General features: G+C 39.8%; 1 protein-coding gene across 1 annotated transcript in view; it reads right to left on the bottom strand.

Annotated features, from left to right (window-relative positions):
* Positions 1 to 18,354, bottom strand: part of OTOG (otogelin) — a 106,268-nt gene that overhangs the window by 84,322 nt on the left and 3,592 nt on the right. Inside the window, exons 4-15 of the mRNA XM_028732722.2 lie at positions 14,263 to 14,350; positions 11,897 to 11,989; positions 10,990 to 11,144; positions 8,752 to 8,870; positions 7,485 to 7,690; positions 6,343 to 6,476; positions 4,545 to 4,651; positions 3,802 to 3,911; positions 2,691 to 2,816; positions 1,552 to 1,660; positions 721 to 767; positions 281 to 426 (exon numbers count right to left, since the gene is read on the bottom strand). Coding sequence (XP_028588555.2) covers positions 281 to 426; positions 721 to 767; positions 1,552 to 1,660; positions 2,691 to 2,816; positions 3,802 to 3,911; positions 4,545 to 4,651; positions 6,343 to 6,476; positions 7,485 to 7,690; positions 8,752 to 8,870; positions 10,990 to 11,144; positions 11,897 to 11,989; positions 14,263 to 14,350 — 1,440 coding nt within the window. The remainder of the gene's footprint in view (positions 1 to 280; positions 427 to 720; positions 768 to 1,551; positions 1,661 to 2,690; positions 2,817 to 3,801; positions 3,912 to 4,544; positions 4,652 to 6,342; positions 6,477 to 7,484; positions 7,691 to 8,751; positions 8,871 to 10,989; positions 11,145 to 11,896; positions 11,990 to 14,262; positions 14,351 to 18,354) is intronic.

Raw genomic sequence — 18,354 nt, 5'->3', positions numbered from 1 at the left:
ATGTCTGCACAGTAATTTCTCACCACACAGATACACATAAACTGAAGGGACCTAACCTAGGACCTTCTACATCCACTGAGCTATGGTCCTTCCCCAAGGAAATTAGAACTGGTTCCAAAGATAACCTTCCATGAATGGGAGGAATCTTTCAGTGAATGAAAAGTTCCTTCCATTCACCAAAGGGAAACTTATAAATTGAAAGTTTAGTTTAATCTTTTTGATAATGCCAGTTAAGTACCCACACTTGATGCAGTCCAAACATTTGCTCTTACAGTCTTACCTGTCCACAACGAGCATTTTGCAGAGTCACAGCAAATTTTCCGGAGGTGAGGCTTTTTGCCAGAATATATTGGCAAGTGGCTTGAAAAGTATACTTGCGCCCATCAAATGTCATGAAGTGAATATCTCCTGAGACTGAACATTCAGCTAAAAAAAGGGGGGGGGGGGGATAAAGTGTTTCAATATGTTACCAAAATATTCTGTGCTGCTAGTAATGTATGATATTAAAGTCGCAATAGTGAACAAAAAGCCTGAAGGAATTAGTGATTACAGTTTGCATTCTGGGAGCTAATAATCCTTTTAAGCATTTATATGCTGCTTTCCAGGTGTAAATAACTAGGAAAGATTGGAAAAATAATCAGACATCAATATTAACACTTGGATCACATGCAATATACCCAGCATAAAATATTTGAATGAAATATCTGAGAGCAGACATACCTGGACAGGTAAGGTTTGTGCAAATCCATTTTCCTCCAGCACATGTACTGAAAACAGAAAGAATTATTTGATGTTTTAAGGCTGTTGGCACAGCCCTTATGTGGCAATTGGAAGTAACAGTTGTAGGACTGCAAAGGAAATCTTATAGTGAATGCTTCAATTGATACCACGTCATGAAACCATGAAAAGGCAGAAGTAGGGGCAGAGCCCAGCACTCTGATTGAAATTATGCCACAAGTCTCAGAATGCAAGATACACCTGGGGAACACTAAGGAAAATGAATGGGCATTTTGATGTTAATGGAGGTTTGACACAGGTCTTAAAGGTTGCATAATTGCAGACCCATAAAGAGTGTTTAGGTTAAAGTTTTGAATAGACTACATCACAGAATGCTCAGCCACAAACTAAAAAGCTAAGTAAATCTCTCAAAGAATTGATGCAAACTTCCTCCCTATGTTGTGAGGTTCAGCAAGCCTATCACAACCAGCTGACAGCAAGTACAGCATCTTCCTCACCGTCCTGTCAGCACTTATTTAAGAACTCAAGCATAGATTGTATGATAAGGAGAAGAGTCTGGGAATTTGCAGCTTGAAACCTTCATGCACCAAAGGCATGCAAAAGAACTGGTCACCATATTTAGTACGCAAAACCATTAAAATTAAGATTAATCCACAAAATTACAAATGGCAAAAGGAAAGAGAAAGCACCTTTCTATGAAGATGTATGCTTTATAAAGTAAGGACTGGTATATATGCTAAGGCTTACATATTGGACATTGTTTAGGGAATTTGTGCTATACTAAAGGGAACAAATATATGGAATGTTACTAACCAGTTGTTGCATTCTTCATGAACCACAGCACCAGTTCTGAAGACAGATCCGTGATAATCACAAGGGCATTCTGATGGCCTTACACATAATTTGTTTTCATAAATAAGTCCTAAAATGAACATTTGACAATAAGAACAAAATTAGAGCCATATGCTTCGAAAAGGATCATTAAAAAACTGCCTAGTACTTCTAGCTAGAAAATGAAGATGTGATAAATTATATTTAAAATCCTTGTGTATGTTTCCTCATTGCCTCTTATACTACAAAGTTTAATGGTATAATAAAAAACAAAGGAAAACAGAAGGTTAAGATGTATTATGAAACAGTTAAAAGCTGCTTTTGTCATAAATAAAAAACAACTTGAGTTACAAATACAAAAAATATTTTCACAGAAGTCCATTTGATTTCATAGCATACTATCAAGTCAATATAGGGCATGCTATCACTTAGCCTCTCAGCCTAAGCCTGTTTTCTAAAATGTCACACCAAGTTTTGTAAGACTTACTCCCAATAAGTCTGTCCCCAATGCTTTATAATATCTATACGTAGCCATTGGGTGCTGTCATTGGGAGTTTTGGAGCAAGGCTGGATTACTATAATGGGCTCTATGTGGGGCTGCACTTGGGTCTGGTTTGGAAACTCCAGCTGGTGCAGAATGCTGCAGCCAGATTGCTGGCGGGAGCTTCTGGTCAAGAACATGTGACACCATTCTTAAAACAGCTGCACTGTCTGACCATCTGCTACTGAGCCAGGTTCAAAATTCCGGCACTGATTTACAAAGCCCTGAACAACTTGGGTCCAGGATACCTCAGGGATCGCCTGAACCTTTATAGTCCAGTTCGTTCATAGACTTCTGCTCTGGGGGCTCCTCCAACTCTCTGTAGCAGACTTAGAAAAGGCAGAGAATGTGCATGGGAACAAGAGAAGAGAGGAAAGTTCTATTGCACAAGAGGAAATCCTTGTATTGACAGGAAATGTTAGTTGAATACCACCCATTGCCTCTAGAATGAACCCATCTGGTTTTGTTGACAAATATCTGGAGTGTGACTTAATTACTGTGTCTTGTAGATTGCAGAAAGGCCATAAGCTCCTGAAAGGCCACAACTTCTAACAAAATCCCACACCAAAAACTGCATTACCATCTGGACAATAACATCCATCAACACAGGGCAGTTCACTGTCAACACAATGAGTTTTTTGCTGACATGAAACTGGGCAGCAGTCAATGCATTCATTGTAGACAAGATGCTCCTCACATTTAATGACTGAAAAACAGAAGAAATGAAGAAATGTTAAATGATTTATGCTTCTCCTTCCTGGGGTGGAAAATTGATGCTACTTTAATTTTAATTTAAGCATCTAGTGAAGTGGTCTCCCATGCAAAAGCATATACTGGTAAGTCTTAAAGTCTGAACTTGCATACAATAACCAATTAAGGTACAATATTTAAAAATGAGAAAACCAGCAGAAAGGGGAATAAACGATATGCAGAATATTTTGCCAGAAGATAGCATTCTAAAACCTTGTCATTGCATACCACATTCCTTAAATTGTGCCCGCCAGTTGTGGAGAGGTTTTCCTGCTTGAGCACAAGTCCTTGCATACTCAGTTGCGATTCGAGACCCCCCCAGCACCCCAAAAAATGAAACAGTGACATGGGATTTTAGTTTAAGTAATTGGGCAAAATTTAGGCCACAACTTTATTGAATACAGAATGTGAGTGGTATTGGCTTAGGCATTGGCATCATCATGGGGAATCCCATAATGGATGAACACCACCAGAGGGAGCACTGCCAGAGTGTTCTGACTGGCGCTCACCCCCCACCCCACCCCCGGTGTCCCTGTGGGGTCCTGGTATGGCCCTACCCCCCCCCCCCCCCCCGCGCGCAGGGGTTTCGGACAAGACCCAGGCCAATCCCTAGATTTCTTTAACTGAATACCCTTGAGCTTGGAGGGGCAGGTGATGGCTCCACCTCCCCTCCCCATGATTGCTGATCCAATGCCTAACGGCCAAACCTTACAAAGTTGTGATGATTGCTACGGTGATAAGTGAAAACCAAATGGCCCTGCCAATTTGCCAGGTGGAAAAATTCCTACCAGGCCCCCATTACAAAACAGGCAACCAACGATGTCCATAGCAAGGCCAGGTGAACCTATATTTAAAAATGAGAAAACCGGCAGAAAGGGGAATAAATGATATGCAGAATATTTTGCCAGAAGACAGCATTCTAAAACCTTGTCATTGCATACCACATTCCTTAAATTGGGCCCGCCAGTTGTGGAGAGGTTTTCCTGCTTGAGCACAAGTCCTTGCATACTCAGTTAATGCTCGACACAAAGTTGCATTATCAGCTCCTGACCTTAACACAAAAAAAATAAAATTGACACAGCCTTATTTTCACTGTTCTAATTAACCACAGTTTAGGACTGGCACAACACATAAAACTGCTGTTAAGCTAAAACAGAAGTGGAAGTTGCCAGTCCCTTCCCTGCAGCTAAACAAAGAGTAGAGACAGTGATTGCATTTGAGTACAAGTCATGCTGAGTCTTGTTTCCATAGCGCTAAGCCATGGTTTACTGCTAAATTATACCAATGATGAACATTCAAAATGCATATAATGTTTAAATCAATAAATATTTGGCTTTAACTCTACTGCCACTCATTCTATTATAACTAGAAGTGGTACCACAAAGACAGTCAAAAACAGTGAGAAGAGAAGCATGCCCCAAAAAAGAGATGTATTTAATATTTGCAGAAACTTAATGGCCAGAATCCAAAGAACCCCATTCCCACAGCTACCATGGTACCTTATGCACATTAAAAAGCTACTCCTAAAGATACTGCTTGGAATGGCATTCATCAGTATGAAGTGCTGCAACTAGAAGCTGAAAATCAGCACAGTCCCAGCCATACCAAGAAGTGTTTTAAGTGGACCTCTCTGAATCCCAACCACTGACTGCTAATTCGGGACTTCGCAAACCAAGACACTTACATGCATAGATCATTTGTACAGCTGGCCATGAAAGTAAATGGGCTCACAAATTCATGGCACTCTTTGAAAGGGCTCCAGAGCAGAATGCTGCAGAATGCATACGTCCTCTGAAAACACACAAAGAATTAGTGTGAAGGAAGAAGCTTTTTTAAAAAAAATGCTTTAAAAAAAACAAAAATAGTCCAGAAACTAGATCATCTGATAAGTATCCAGCCTTCGATTTTGAATCCAAAGTCTGACAGCAATGGTCCTAGAAAGATTGGCAAGGCTGCAAAGATGTAGTTGGGTAGGAGGCTTGCACAAGGGGGGTTGGGTTTTTTATTTTTTCTATGTCATGTTGCAGGTTCCTATGTCACATCTCACTCTGTGCCAGAGAGCCTACCAGGCACCCCCAAACTCGGCCCTCCAGATGCTTTGGGACTACAATTCCCATCATCCCTGACCACTGGTCCTGCTAGCTAGGGACCATGGGAGTTGTAGGCCCAAAACATCTAGAGGGCCAAGTTTGGCAGTGCCTGGCCTAGCCAGTCCTTAAGAGTGGATTTCCAGGGAGGTGCAGGGCGTTATATAGAGAAGGCAGGAATGCCACGATCCATGAATAGAGTACCATTCCATCTACAGGTTTTAGTTGAAGAGGCAGCATTGTGAATTCATATTTCATCTAACATGTGAATTGTTTATATTTTAGGTTTCAGATGAGGTCTATCAGATTCAACACAGATGTATAATTTGTAATTAAACATACTCATATTACATTTCCATAATACATGCACTATACTGTATGTACGTTGACAGATTTTATTTGAATAAACACTAATAATTTTTCCCTCTCCAGGGCCAGTAGCAAACTGGTGGTATTTTTTTTCCTCATCCCTATGCAGGAAATCTAAAGCAGACTTGGTATGGGATAAGTTTTCTGATGAAACTGAAATATGGTAGCCAAAATTATGATGAACTTTTCTTTGTCATTATGGACAGCTGTCTATGGAGACAAAAGCTCTTTCACAGATTTTAATACAAGTGAGGAAGAATTATCTGATTAAATTCTGGCACTAGATAACACAGGAATCCACTGGCTGGCTACAGGCTTTGAATGCTAAAATAGGAAACTCTGAATAATAATATCAAAGAATGAAATAAAAGGAGGAATTAAAAATAACTCAAGCATGATAAGAAATCTACTTAATCTATGAACCTTAAGCACTCCTCTAGGAAATAACATTTTCCACATATTTTGAGGTAGAGAGTAAAATCAGAAATGAATTTGAAAGCAGGAGGCAGATAGAATCTGAAATCATCTTCCATTTATACCCCAACTAGCTCAATTGCTGTCATGTCAATTTCAGCCAGTATAAAGCCATGTGAGCCATCCAAAAACTATGTTTATTATGTAAGCAATGCAGCACAGCTATTTAACTAGGAGTCTCAATCCCATAACTATGGGCAGCGGTTTCTTTTTGCAATTAGGAAGTCATTTATGTAATTTTTTTAATAAGAAGTTTCAGAATTCAGTCTCATACAAGTTTATGTCTTACATAAGGGGTGTCACCTAGAAGGGGCCGAGGGCCCCCACAATTTTCAAGGAGGGGGCTGGGCCTCATCAATATTTTGCAGTGATGTGCTCATGCCATGTGCTCATGCCACACTCACATCACTCATGTATGCCACATAATATGCATGCGACACATCAGTACATTGCACAGCATGTGCACAAAGTGTGAGCATGTCATGGAGCACCAGCCCCCTCAATCACAGGAACAAGCCAGTGTGCCTGCCTTACATTAATTTTCGTGCCTACCTGTAAAAATGTTTGACTTTGAGTCAGACAGGGCGGCTCATAGTTAAATGAGGTATCCCAGGAGAAGATGTTCTCCTGTGGAGGATTTTCTCTCCAGCTTTCTACAAACTCTTCAATGTCTTCAGTAAGTTTTCCTAGGGGAAAGTGCACAAATGCAGGAAATTAACATTTTTATTGATCGGGTTTAAATGGAAGCTATGAAAGAAATGCAAAGCATCTCTGTCAGATAGATACAGTGGTGCCTCGCAAGACGAAATTAATCCGTTCCGTCGTCTTGCAAAGCACGGCTATTAGCGGCTTAGCGGCTTAGCGGCTATTAGCGGCTTAGCGGCTATTAATGTCTTAGCGGCTTAGCAGCTTAGCGGCTATTAGCGGCTTAGCGGCTATTAACGGCTTAGCGGCTATTAACGGCTTAGCGGCTATTAACGGCTTAGCGCCTATTAACAGCTTAGCGGCTTTAAGAAAAAGGAAACAAACTCACAAGAACTCGCAAGACGTTTCGTCTTGCGAAGCAAACCCATAGGGAAATTCGTCTTGCGGAACGACTCAAAAAACCGAAAACCCTTTCGTCTAGCGAGTTTTTCGTCTTGCGAGGCATTCGTCTTGCGGGGCACCACTGTAGTTGGATAGAAGTGTGACTGCTCCTGTTAATGCTAAATTCTAATCAACAGCTCATCCAAGGCCACTTCTTATATTACATTTTGTCCTCGGGGAAAATTGGTATAAAGACATTGGCACACAAAATGCACATGAAGCCCATCAATATTGAAGAGCAAAGTATATATAGAAATCACAAAGAAATCATTTTAAAACAACACAAGAAGAAATTCTGGTCCTTTTCTGCTCATGGACAGAAGCTATGGCCACTGGCCATAATGTGCCAGATTCCCAGCTTTCATTTTAAAAAGCAAGCCATGTAGAATCTGAGATATGAAGCAAATTTTGCCCATTTGTCTTGTGATAACTAACCTGCTCTCACCTTTCAGTGTTTTTAGCCAATGGATGAAGTCATAGCAATTATGGCATTTAGGGAAGCCAAACAAGACAAAAAGAGGACTATAGCAGTCTTGCTCTTTCTAAGTAAGGCCTGTAACTGCTGAGGAACACAAATAACATCTTAATAAATTAGATGAAATACTCACCATAACTAGTGGCAAGTTCATCTTGCAGAATGGCATTGTTGTTACCACACAGTCCATGAGTTCTGCCCAAGTAGTCAGGAGCCATCTTAATATAAACAGCAGAGGTACCATCCCAAGCCAGAGAGAATGCATACTGGTGTCTAACAATGACATAACCAGCTAATGCTTGGATGTACAAGTTCCCTATGGTATATGGTAATTGTATCCTGGGAAGCCAAACAAATACCATGATAAACAAACAAACTCATTGTCATCCTTTATACCCATTATATATCAAACAGGCAGGAACGCGGGTGGCACTGTGGTCTAAACCACTGAGCCTCACGGGGTTGCCTATTGGAAGGTCAGTGGTTCAAATCCCCGCAATAGGGTGAGCTCCAGTTGCTCTGTCCCAGCTTCTGCCAACCTAGCAGTTCAAAAGCACACCAGTGCAAGTAGATAAATAGGTACTGCTGTGGCAGGAAGGTAAACAGCATTTCCATGCACTCTGGCTTCTGTCAGAGTGTTCAGTAGCACTGAAAGTAGTTTAGTCACGCTGACCACATGAAGTAAGATGAGCGCCGCACCCCATAGTCACATTTGACTGGGCTTATCCACCCAGGGTCTTTTACCTTTACCTTCACCTTTACCTTTCCTATCAAACAGGCACCTTATCTATGGTCTTTTCAGTGCCTGCTAAAGATGTTCCTCTTTCAACAGACCTCTTGAATACCCAGTTGGCATTGATATTGGGTCAGAATTGATTTTATGTATGTGCTGTTTGTGTGTTTGTTTGTTTGTTTGTGTGTGTGTGTGTGTGTGTGTGTGTTTGTTTGTTTGTTGTGTGTGTCTGTAATTGTTTGCATATATGCATTTTTAAACTGTTTAATATTTTAATTATATTGCAAATTGTTCTAGGATGCCTCATGGGGAAATAAATAAATAATCTCTAGTAATTACTGCATTCCGCTATCAATCAATGATGCTATTTTTGTTTCCAATCACTTATATCACTCTTAGATTGTGCCCCCATTTCTGAAGAAATGTACAAACACTATTTTTTTATGACTTAGGGTTACAAATAATAAACTTAGAATGACTTGTCCATTGAATTACTGTATTATTAATATGAACATTACTGAGTTCGTTTCACCCACAAACATGACTAATTTGTAGGAACGAAGATAGCATATAGTTACGAATCAATTAAGGGGCCTACATCTCTGCATATCAAAAGAACATGGCAAATAAAAACACCACAGATCATGAGAGTATACATTGAATTTACCCAATCCCTTTGTAGGTGACCTCACTACTTAATCTGATTTCCCCGTCTCCAGAAAAGTATAGGCTAATTGATCGTTTACAGGAATATGGAGAAGACTTGCAATCTGGATCATTATGGACCTGCCAAAAATGGGAGAAATAAGTATTTTAGCAACAACTATATTTTTGGCATTTCACATACTGCTTTAGGAATGTGGCCCCAAAATGACTTTGAAATTGCAGCCTCTGTGAGCATCTCTTATATATTCCTTTAAATACAGTAGCATTCCATATCTCATATTTATTCACTTCAAGATAAACTGGAGAACCATATTCAGCCTCCTGGTCACCACTGGAGGAAAGGTAGAATATAAATCCATTCAGTCAAAGGCTACAGTGGCGTAGCGTGGGGGGTGCAGGGGGGGCCGGCCGCACCGGGCGCAACATCTGGGGTTAGGGCAAATCCACAGGTTAGGGGGCGCAAATCCACGGGTTAGGGGGCGCAAATCCACGGGTTAGGGGGCGCAAATTACTTGCCTTGCCCCGGGTGCTGACAACCCACGCTACGCCACTGAAAGGCTATATTACCTCCAGTGTCAGAGTCAGTACAAGAGGAGCCACGTTGCATCAAATAAAAGGCCCCAGTCCAGTATCCTTTTCACACAGTGGACAACCAGATGCCGATGGGAAGCCAGCAACCAGAATAGGAGTGCAACAATCCTCTTCTCACTTGTGCTCCCCAGCATCAGGTTCTCAGATACTGCCTCTGTCACTGGAAGTAGTACATAGCCGTCATGCCTAGTAGCCATTGACAGTTTTATCCCATTTTCATTTGGCTAATCAACCCCCTTTTAAAGCTATCCTAGTTGGTGGCCATCACTACATCTTGTGGGACTTGATTGCATGTGTGAAGGAGTACTCCTTTTGAATACCAGCATTTTCATGCCTCTGAATACCAATTACTGGGGAACACAAGCAGGATAGTGCTATTGTGCTCATATCCTGGCTGTCAGCATCCTAAAGGCATCTGCTTGGCCACTGCCAGAACAAAATGCTCATCTAGAAAGGACTGTGGTCTCATCCAACAGAGCTCTTCTCAATCAAATAAAACAGAAACTGACCCAGATTTTTGTGCACCATCAAACAGTATAATTTGATGGCACAAACAACAGCAGAAAGCATTTGGAAAACTGGAAACTTGGAATATCTTGGCATAGTGAGATTATTCATCCACATTCTTTATAGCCTCAGACTATGGATAACACATGGATCTTACAACAACCAAAGAGTGCACATGTGCTTTTTAGTTATTCCCCTACTGCAGGCCCTCCCAAACCACTCCAATAGCTTTGGGAACCCACCATGACATTTCATGAGACACAGACTGCTACCGATAAGAAAGATCAGCATTCTTCACCCCTCATGTACACAGAAGCACTTTACTTGTGATCTTAGGGGAAAGCAGCATACACTATGAATGTCTACTCAGCAGCAAGTCCTGTTGAATTCAATGGGCCTTGCTCCCATTTGTGTGTATGATTACAGCCATGGTAAGTTGTAGTTCCCTCCCTCCCTCCCTCCCTCCTATATTACTTGAGCCACATTCATTCATTTTTATTGCATTTATATCCACCTTTTTCTTCAAGGGGCACAAGGTGGCGCACATGGCTTTCCCCCTCCTCATTTAATCCCCTCAACAACCCTATGAAGTAGGTTAGGTTGAGAGGCAGTGACTGGCCCAAGATCACCCATTCAATTTCATGGCCGAGTGGAGATTTGAACACTGGCCTCCAAGATCCTAGTCTGATACTTTGACAACTACACCATACTGGCTCTCTATTGGAGGAAGGCCTCCAGGATAGCCTGAGTCTTGGCACTGACCATAACAACTTCTTCCAAGCCCTCCAAGCTCTCCTCACTCAACTCCTTTCAGTTTCCAATGAGCTTGGCTAGGCAGCAGTAGGTATAGTTGTCACTCACAATCTTGATCAGCTCTGGGAAATTATACCCATATGCTCCATAGCACCATGCATGCTGAAGGATTGCTTGCAAGTCAAACCGTACAAGCAGCCCAACCCACTGGAACTATCAGTTCAAGAACTAGCAGGAAGCAACAGAATCAAACAATTCTCACAGTGGGGGTTTTTTTAATACTACTAATAATAATAATAATGATAATAATGCATGAAATGCTCATATTTATTGCAAATCAGATTTATCTTAAATGATTTGGAATGAACTTTACACTGTCATTTCTCACTTGTATAGAGAAGCTCTGTTCGTCCAATTCATTCTGCCTTAAGAGAGTGTATGTAGATTTTCCAGAGAAAAAGTAGTAGAGCCCATCAAAGGTTTCATAATGGTATTGTCCCCATGTTCGGCAAATGTGGTCTCGTTCTGCACCTGTGTTGTATACTATGGCAGAAAAATGAAAAGAGATGCGGGGAAATCAAATTTTGAAACAGGATCTCTCACTAATGCCTACTCCTCTTCTGGGGGTGAGCTCCCGAAAAGGAGGAATGTTTAAATATTTATTTATTTAGCAAAACATATACTTAATTTTAAAAAGCAGTGTGCATAAAACAATTATTGATAATACACAGGTGTGTTAATACACATAATAATATACATAAGCAGGGTTATTTTGTAATACAGTCATACCTCGGGTTACAGATGCTTCGTGTTGTACGATTTTGTGTTGCGCACCGCACCGAACCCAGAAGTACCGGAACAGGTTACTTCCGGGTTTTGGCGCTTGCACATCTGCAGAAGCACTAAATCGTGCTTTGTGCATGCGCAGAAGCGCCAAATCGTGACCCGCTCGTGAACAGATGCGGCGCTGCAGGTTGTGGACGCTGCAGGTTGCGAACATGCTTCCTGCACAGATCACGTTCGCCACCCAAGCATCCACTGTATCTTATTGCATTAATATCATTGTGATTAACTGCCTTGATCATCATTTGGAGGAAAGGTGGGACACAAATTATCAATTAAAATCAATAAACAAAACATGTAGTAGTTCAATTACTGTATCCATCACCTTTTCAAAAAGGCCCAAGAATACAATTGAGCCTTCTTCTGAAAAGAAGTTTGCCAGTAAAGCTATAAGTGTGGGTCTTATGTCATGCTAGACACAATATGTAACATGCAAACTACTTTCTACTCACTTTTCTGACATCTTGATCCAGTTGCATTATATCGACTACAGTCACACAGTTGCCAATGCACGCACTCACCTCCATTAAAGCATGTGAATGAATCTAATTAAGACAGAATGCATAATCCTTTATTTGCAAGTCATATACATGTTAAGGGGTAATTATATGGACACATGAAAGTAGATAATAGCAACACATGTTTCAGATAATGGACTGCAAGGGTTTTCTCAGAAAACAATTGTTTGCATCTCATTTGTGGACTGAAAATCACACATCTCTTAACTGAGAAAAATGTTTTTGTTACCAACATGTGATAGAGTGTTGGCTACTGCTAAGCATTTATAAATCGTCCTACTTATAGGTACATCATACATTACAGATGTTAGTGGCTACCTCCCTGCAATTAGTGGGTACCATGTAGACCTGCAATTTCCCCTAACATATGGGAGCCAAACCATAGACTTTGTTTGGACTCAGAGCAATTACTACTTGTTGCAGTTTTTTGCATGGGATGGGCTGCATCCAAAGTTTCCCTTCCAGATAAAAGGCTCCTAATCCAATGACACCTCAAAATTAGATGGGTATCATTCTCACATGTTAAAGGAACACCATAGACACATATACCTGCTCCTTCTGTAGCATGTAATGATTCCCATCCTCTAGGCAAAGAAACATTCCATCTTCTATAAAATGCACAGCGCAGTATTAAATAGCAGAAGTAACAGGATCCAAAGATTCCCTTCCACTCATGGAAGGAGTCTAATATTCACAGAAGCACCCCTTTCATTCACAGAAGGAACCTGTTGATCCAGCCCAGTATCTGTAATAGTTTGCAAAAATCATCTTTTCCCCCCTCCCAATATTTAGTTTATAAAATAAATTAACTATTTAAGCATACACATTGACATTTACAAGTGATCTAATATCACTGGAAAACTTCTGAATCATATTTCTACATACCACATAAATAATGTGTGACAAATAATCAATTACAAACTATTTTTTAACAAAAGCACCAGTAATACTTTCAAGTGACCCAGTTTCATAAGGAATATGAAGATGTAGACTCAGTGTAATAAGAGTTAAATTTAATAAGCTCTAGGCTCATATTCTGTGTTGTTGAGAAGGATCAGCTCCCATTAATTTAGGATCCTGAAAAATACTGTAAGCCAATGCTTAAATACCAGGTAAATAACTTTTGACGTTGTCAGATAAGCCAGAAATAATAATATTCATTGTATTCATCCTGTAATCCATCATTAACCAGCTGGCAAGAGAGCTGCAGACAGACTTTGAAAATGGCAATTCAAAAGCCAATTAAATTTCAAAGGCAATTTTCCATCTGATGTCCTGTTCTAGGTTCATTTTATTAATATTTTCATTACCAATTTTGCCCCAGTGCCTGCTTCTACATTTGCCCAGTTTGTGATGCCAGCACTGGAGAATTTTAATAGAAATGGTATTAATGGAGCTAGTGATCCATAGAATTCCTCCTGCTAGAAGACCTTATAAGTTTCCCTCTTATATCTGGGGCTTTCACACATGACATGTTCCACTCTCTGGCTCCATTTACTCTTCGGGATTCTTGTCTTTTACTTTGTCTTGCCCTTTGCCTCTGGCTATACAAAGTTTATTATTTCTATGGAACAGAAGAACTAAATTCTTCCCTTCCACTATTTTGGAACTAACCATTATCCTACATCAGTAGGTTATTAAGTGTGTGAATATAAATGAAGGTGAGCCTCCCCATAAAGCAAATGTATTTTCATTCCTTTTCCTCCTTGGGGGAGCTTCCACACGTCCCATACAAATCACTTGGCATAGTGAAAAATTCCAACCTAGTCAATTTCATGTCTAAGGGAAGTTTGCCATAAATTCTTCTTTTACAACAGATGGAGTGGTATTCAACTAGGAGTTACTCAGAGTAAAGCCAATGAAATCAATGAACATGACTATGTGAGATCTATTGCTTTCAATGGGTCAACTCTGAGTGAAAGAGGTGTGAATACCACTCACAGATTTTGTTGTCTTTCCTAATGTATTCTAGACACAGCCATCACCTCCCCCTTACTTCCCCCTTTCATGCTACTTTATCAAACTTTGTTTAGATACTTCATCCAGACTATATACACTCTAAAACTGCAAACATTTTAATACTTAGCAAGCAGGCATCTTGTTTGCATGTGCATAGTCAAGTATGAGAAGTGTGAAGTGGGGACACATGTTACTGTGGTCAGTGATTTTTTAAAATAACCATAATCACATCATCATCATCATCATCATCATCATTATATACTCCGCCCATCCATCTGGGTTTCCCCAGCCACTCTGGATGGCTCCCAACAGATTTAAAACAGAACAAAGAGGGGGCTTACTGGATGATTCACAAATTGTGTTGTGAAATTTTCTTTGCCTGGAAGATACTGTAGTAGATGAAGAGTTATAAACTGATGTTCCAAATTCCTGTACAGAAAGGATAAAAAAATTAATCTAAAAAAGCATAGCTCTGTGAAGGGCTTATAACTCTTTAGAAACATAGTTTTAAAAGATGTTGCAACACATGCTCATGTTTGCCATCAAACTTTAAATCAAATTTCAAAAAAGGATTCAAGTTTAAAGCATAAGATAACCCATAATGCATTTGAGGCTAAGGCCATGTAGTTACCAAAAGGAATCTTTTTATCATGTAGATATTCCTTTTGCAGACACAAGGTTGTGACTCTATAGTCTGTTATCTCTATGGTTTGCAGTTATCTCCCAAGTGTCAATCATAGCTGTAACTTCACTCATCGGCTAAGAGCATCGAAAGAGAAACGAGATGCATTCTCACAAAATGTTTGGATAAAATAGTGCCTGCACATTTTCTCTCAAATGAGGGAATCTGTAAGGTCTATGCTAAATAACTTTCAGGAGGAGGAACTAATCATGCAAATAGACATTGGGTGGCAAAGCCATCTGGATAAAACCCAACCAACTGGGCAATATGGCAACCCTACCATCAGCCCAGCTGGGCAGAAGCAGCAACAGTACTCTTCTTCCTTCTTCCCCAGATGACTGAGAAGGCCACTATAGCTGAGTACCAAAACGTGTACCAAGCCTCCATCTGCCCACCATTTTAGTTTAAATCATTTCCACAACAGGACAAGAGCAGCAGCAAGTTCAGCCAATTAGTTCTAGCTTTGGGGGCTCACAGCCAATAAGGCCCTGAAGCAATAAGAGGTTGGACCAAGTCCCCTGGCCCACCTTCTCACTGCTGTACTGCCCCGAGTGGTGGCTGATAGGGTGAGCTTGCACTCACTCTTTATCTAGGGTGAAAATTTCAGAGATTAAGCCAGACACCACATTGTTCTGCTTCCTAGCACACCTACATGTTGCTGCTAGGGCTCTGACTGCACAGGGCACTGGACTTGAGGTCCATAATGTGGCTCTAATGACACCAGCAATATTCAACAGTACACACATTTTCAGTATCATCAGCTCACAACCTTCAAGTGATGAGGCCAACAATCTCAAATAACATGGACTTTAAAAAATATTAGCCCATCTACACCCTTTTAGAATGTTTTTATCTGCTAAACCCGTTCTGATTTTATGCTGCTATTTGTTTTATGTAAATGTTTATTTTGCAACGGTTTTAAACTAAACTGCACAAGGCAAGTAGTAAATGCATTGGAAGACCAGGGTATAAGTTTTACAAATAAATGTATAAATAAATATCCCATGCAGTTGTTTGCACAAAGACTAATAACCAAATGCCTTGCCTCAACTTTACCTTTAATCCCCTCTCCCTACTTCCAAGGAGATGGATCTGACACAAAGCAAATGAACTACAATCTAGGACCCAGTTGGCAAAACCCGACTTGAAATGCTGGAGCCACCAGGGGAAGGGAGCAAATAGTATTGCAGCAAGTGCTGTAAATATTTACTTGTTTATTTAAAATATTTATATCCATCTCTCCTCAGTGAATCCCAATAAACTAAGTCAAAACATCAACATAGCAATTTAACCAACAGCAAAAATAAATGCAATAAACCAGTCAGAAAACATTAAAACAGTGGGGGGGGGGACGACAAAGTAACAACCATCAATGTAACTTAACCACATGGGGATGGAGAAAGAACCAATGCTCCATGTTGTGTCCAATTCCTATCCGTTGCTTTGGTCAAATTGGTTAAGAACTGCTCAGTGATGTTTGTACTATGGGTTGAATGCAATAAGTTCCCTTTATTTTCTCCCTTCCATGATTGCATATGTGCTCATAAACAAAAGTCATTCCTCATCCCTTTTCCCTGATGAGTCTCGAACTCCTGTTTTTTGCTTTCCATTGCCATGCTATATGCAGTGAATCACAGGAGGTTGCTGCTGTCGGTGTGCCTCTCTGTCAGGCACCCCCAACCTGCGGCCCTCCAGATGTTTTGGCCTACAACTCCCATGATCCCTAGCTAACAGGACAGGAATGATGGGAATTGTAGTCCAAAACATCTGGAGGGCCGAAGGTTGGGGATGCCTGCTCTATGGCTTTTGTGTCCTGGCCTCTCCCCTTGCCTGCTTGGCAAGAATCTTTCTGTCTTGGGGTATGTCTTGAATTCTTGTCCCAAAAAGGCTGCATGTGCTTTCTGTGGGTACTATGTTGTGTGCCCTTCCTTTTTCAGTTTGTGTGTTGCACTCCAAGACAATAGCACCTGCCGGAAGGGATATCTGGAGACATGCAATGGAGGATCATTGCTGGCTGAGGCGCTAGAGCTGGTGGAGTGAGGGTACTTTAGCACTGCGGAGTATGTTTGATGCAGAGAAGTAGACTGGGTTGTGTCCCCAATGACCTGAATTCACTGACGCATTCTGTGTCTGAGTTGCATGTGGGTATTGTCACTGGCTCAACTCAACTGGCGAGCATCAGCAGTTTTTCAATGGGTGCTGATGAACTGTCTGCCATTTCCCCATAGTTTTGAGATTATCCACTCTTGGTCTACCCTCCTCTCCTGAGTTTAACTACTTCAGTTCCATTAGTATGGTCTTAAATTACCCAAACTGATGATGTTCCGATTTCAGTTACATCTGCCAAATATTTATTTTCAAGTTAGAACTGTTTGGAGTGAGGGATTAAGGATCAACAGCTTGAAAAGTGGCAACTGAATGGTTGTTATCATTCCCTGGATGCTTTTCATAAAAGCAAAACTTTGGTCTTATCAGCAGTTGATTTAATTATTGTGATTGTGATTGTGCAGAATATTTTTTCTCTCTGCAAAACCTCTCCAGAAACAACAAGTGGAGAAAAACAAGATCAAGAAACGACTCATTTTGAGGAGCCTAATTAAGCTGTACAAAGTGAAAATCTGAAGTGACTAACTTCTTTCCCCATTCAGAAAATAAGAACCACAAAAAAGAATGAAGGGGGAATATACTTTAAAAGACATGGCAGTTGATATACTTCTGGTGTATAATTTAATTATAAAGAAATTAAATTACAAATTAAATAATTACAAATGGTTTGACAGCCCAAAGCAAAATCATTACAAATTTTTACTTAAAAAAATAAGATAAAATACTGTACAAAATAAAACCTAATTATAGACATGCATCCTTTTCTACTAGGTGTGTTTTATTATTGACTCAATAAATCATAGAGCTGCAACCTATGCATTAGCAATTGTAACAACTTTATTGCTTTTAAAAATATTTTTTCTTTCATTTATTTTTTTCTATAACACTTGTCATTATTAAAATTCAAAATCTTTTTTGAAAAAATGAACAAAAGTATTGATTTTATAGCACTCAAACACAAGACTGAACATTACAAAATGTAAGCAGTTCATAAGCACTTGACTTTGACAAACTAAGAACAACTTGCATTTAACAGTATCAGATCCTTAAGAATTATTAATAGGGCTCAGGCTTAAATGCTGAATAAGCTAGTTTTTGTCAACAAAAATAAACATTAATTTAAATGAAAGTATTTAATTTAAATTACAATAGATCTTATCAGCAACATAATATGTTAATGTAATAATTGTTTCTGATAATTTAGCCTTGTGATTTATTTTGGGTTTGTTTCAGCTTATTTTACCTACATAAATAAAGTGATATTATCCCTGTCTATTATAATACTTTCATAATCCAGGTACAACAGTTAGAATTACTTAAAACTTACTGAAAGGTATCCAGAGCAATATGCTTATAAACAACAGAATTATATACCTATTTTGATTCATTGTTACCAGTGTTATAAAACAATCATATAAAACCTGGCAAAATTGATGTTATAAAGGTAATGTTATAAAATAAGCATTTTTCTTTACAAATCCAAGCATATCATTTATTCATTTCAATGTTTTCATGGATTTCTGCCCAGATAGAAAACAACTATTCGAATGCATTTGGAAATTTGAGTGGGGTTTCCCCTCTACTTCTAGAGTTGGATAGCTGAAGTTCCTCTACTAAATAAAAATGGGCAAGTTTCTATATACGT

Source organism: Podarcis muralis, chromosome 1 (genome assembly GCF_964188315.1).
Source record: "Podarcis muralis chromosome 1, rPodMur119.hap1.1, whole genome shotgun sequence".
Classification (NCBI taxonomy): Eukaryota; Metazoa; Chordata; class Lepidosauria; order Squamata; family Lacertidae; genus Podarcis; species Podarcis muralis.
The sequence above is the reverse complement of the archived record's forward strand: the minus strand, read 5'-3'. Positions and strand labels throughout refer to the sequence as shown.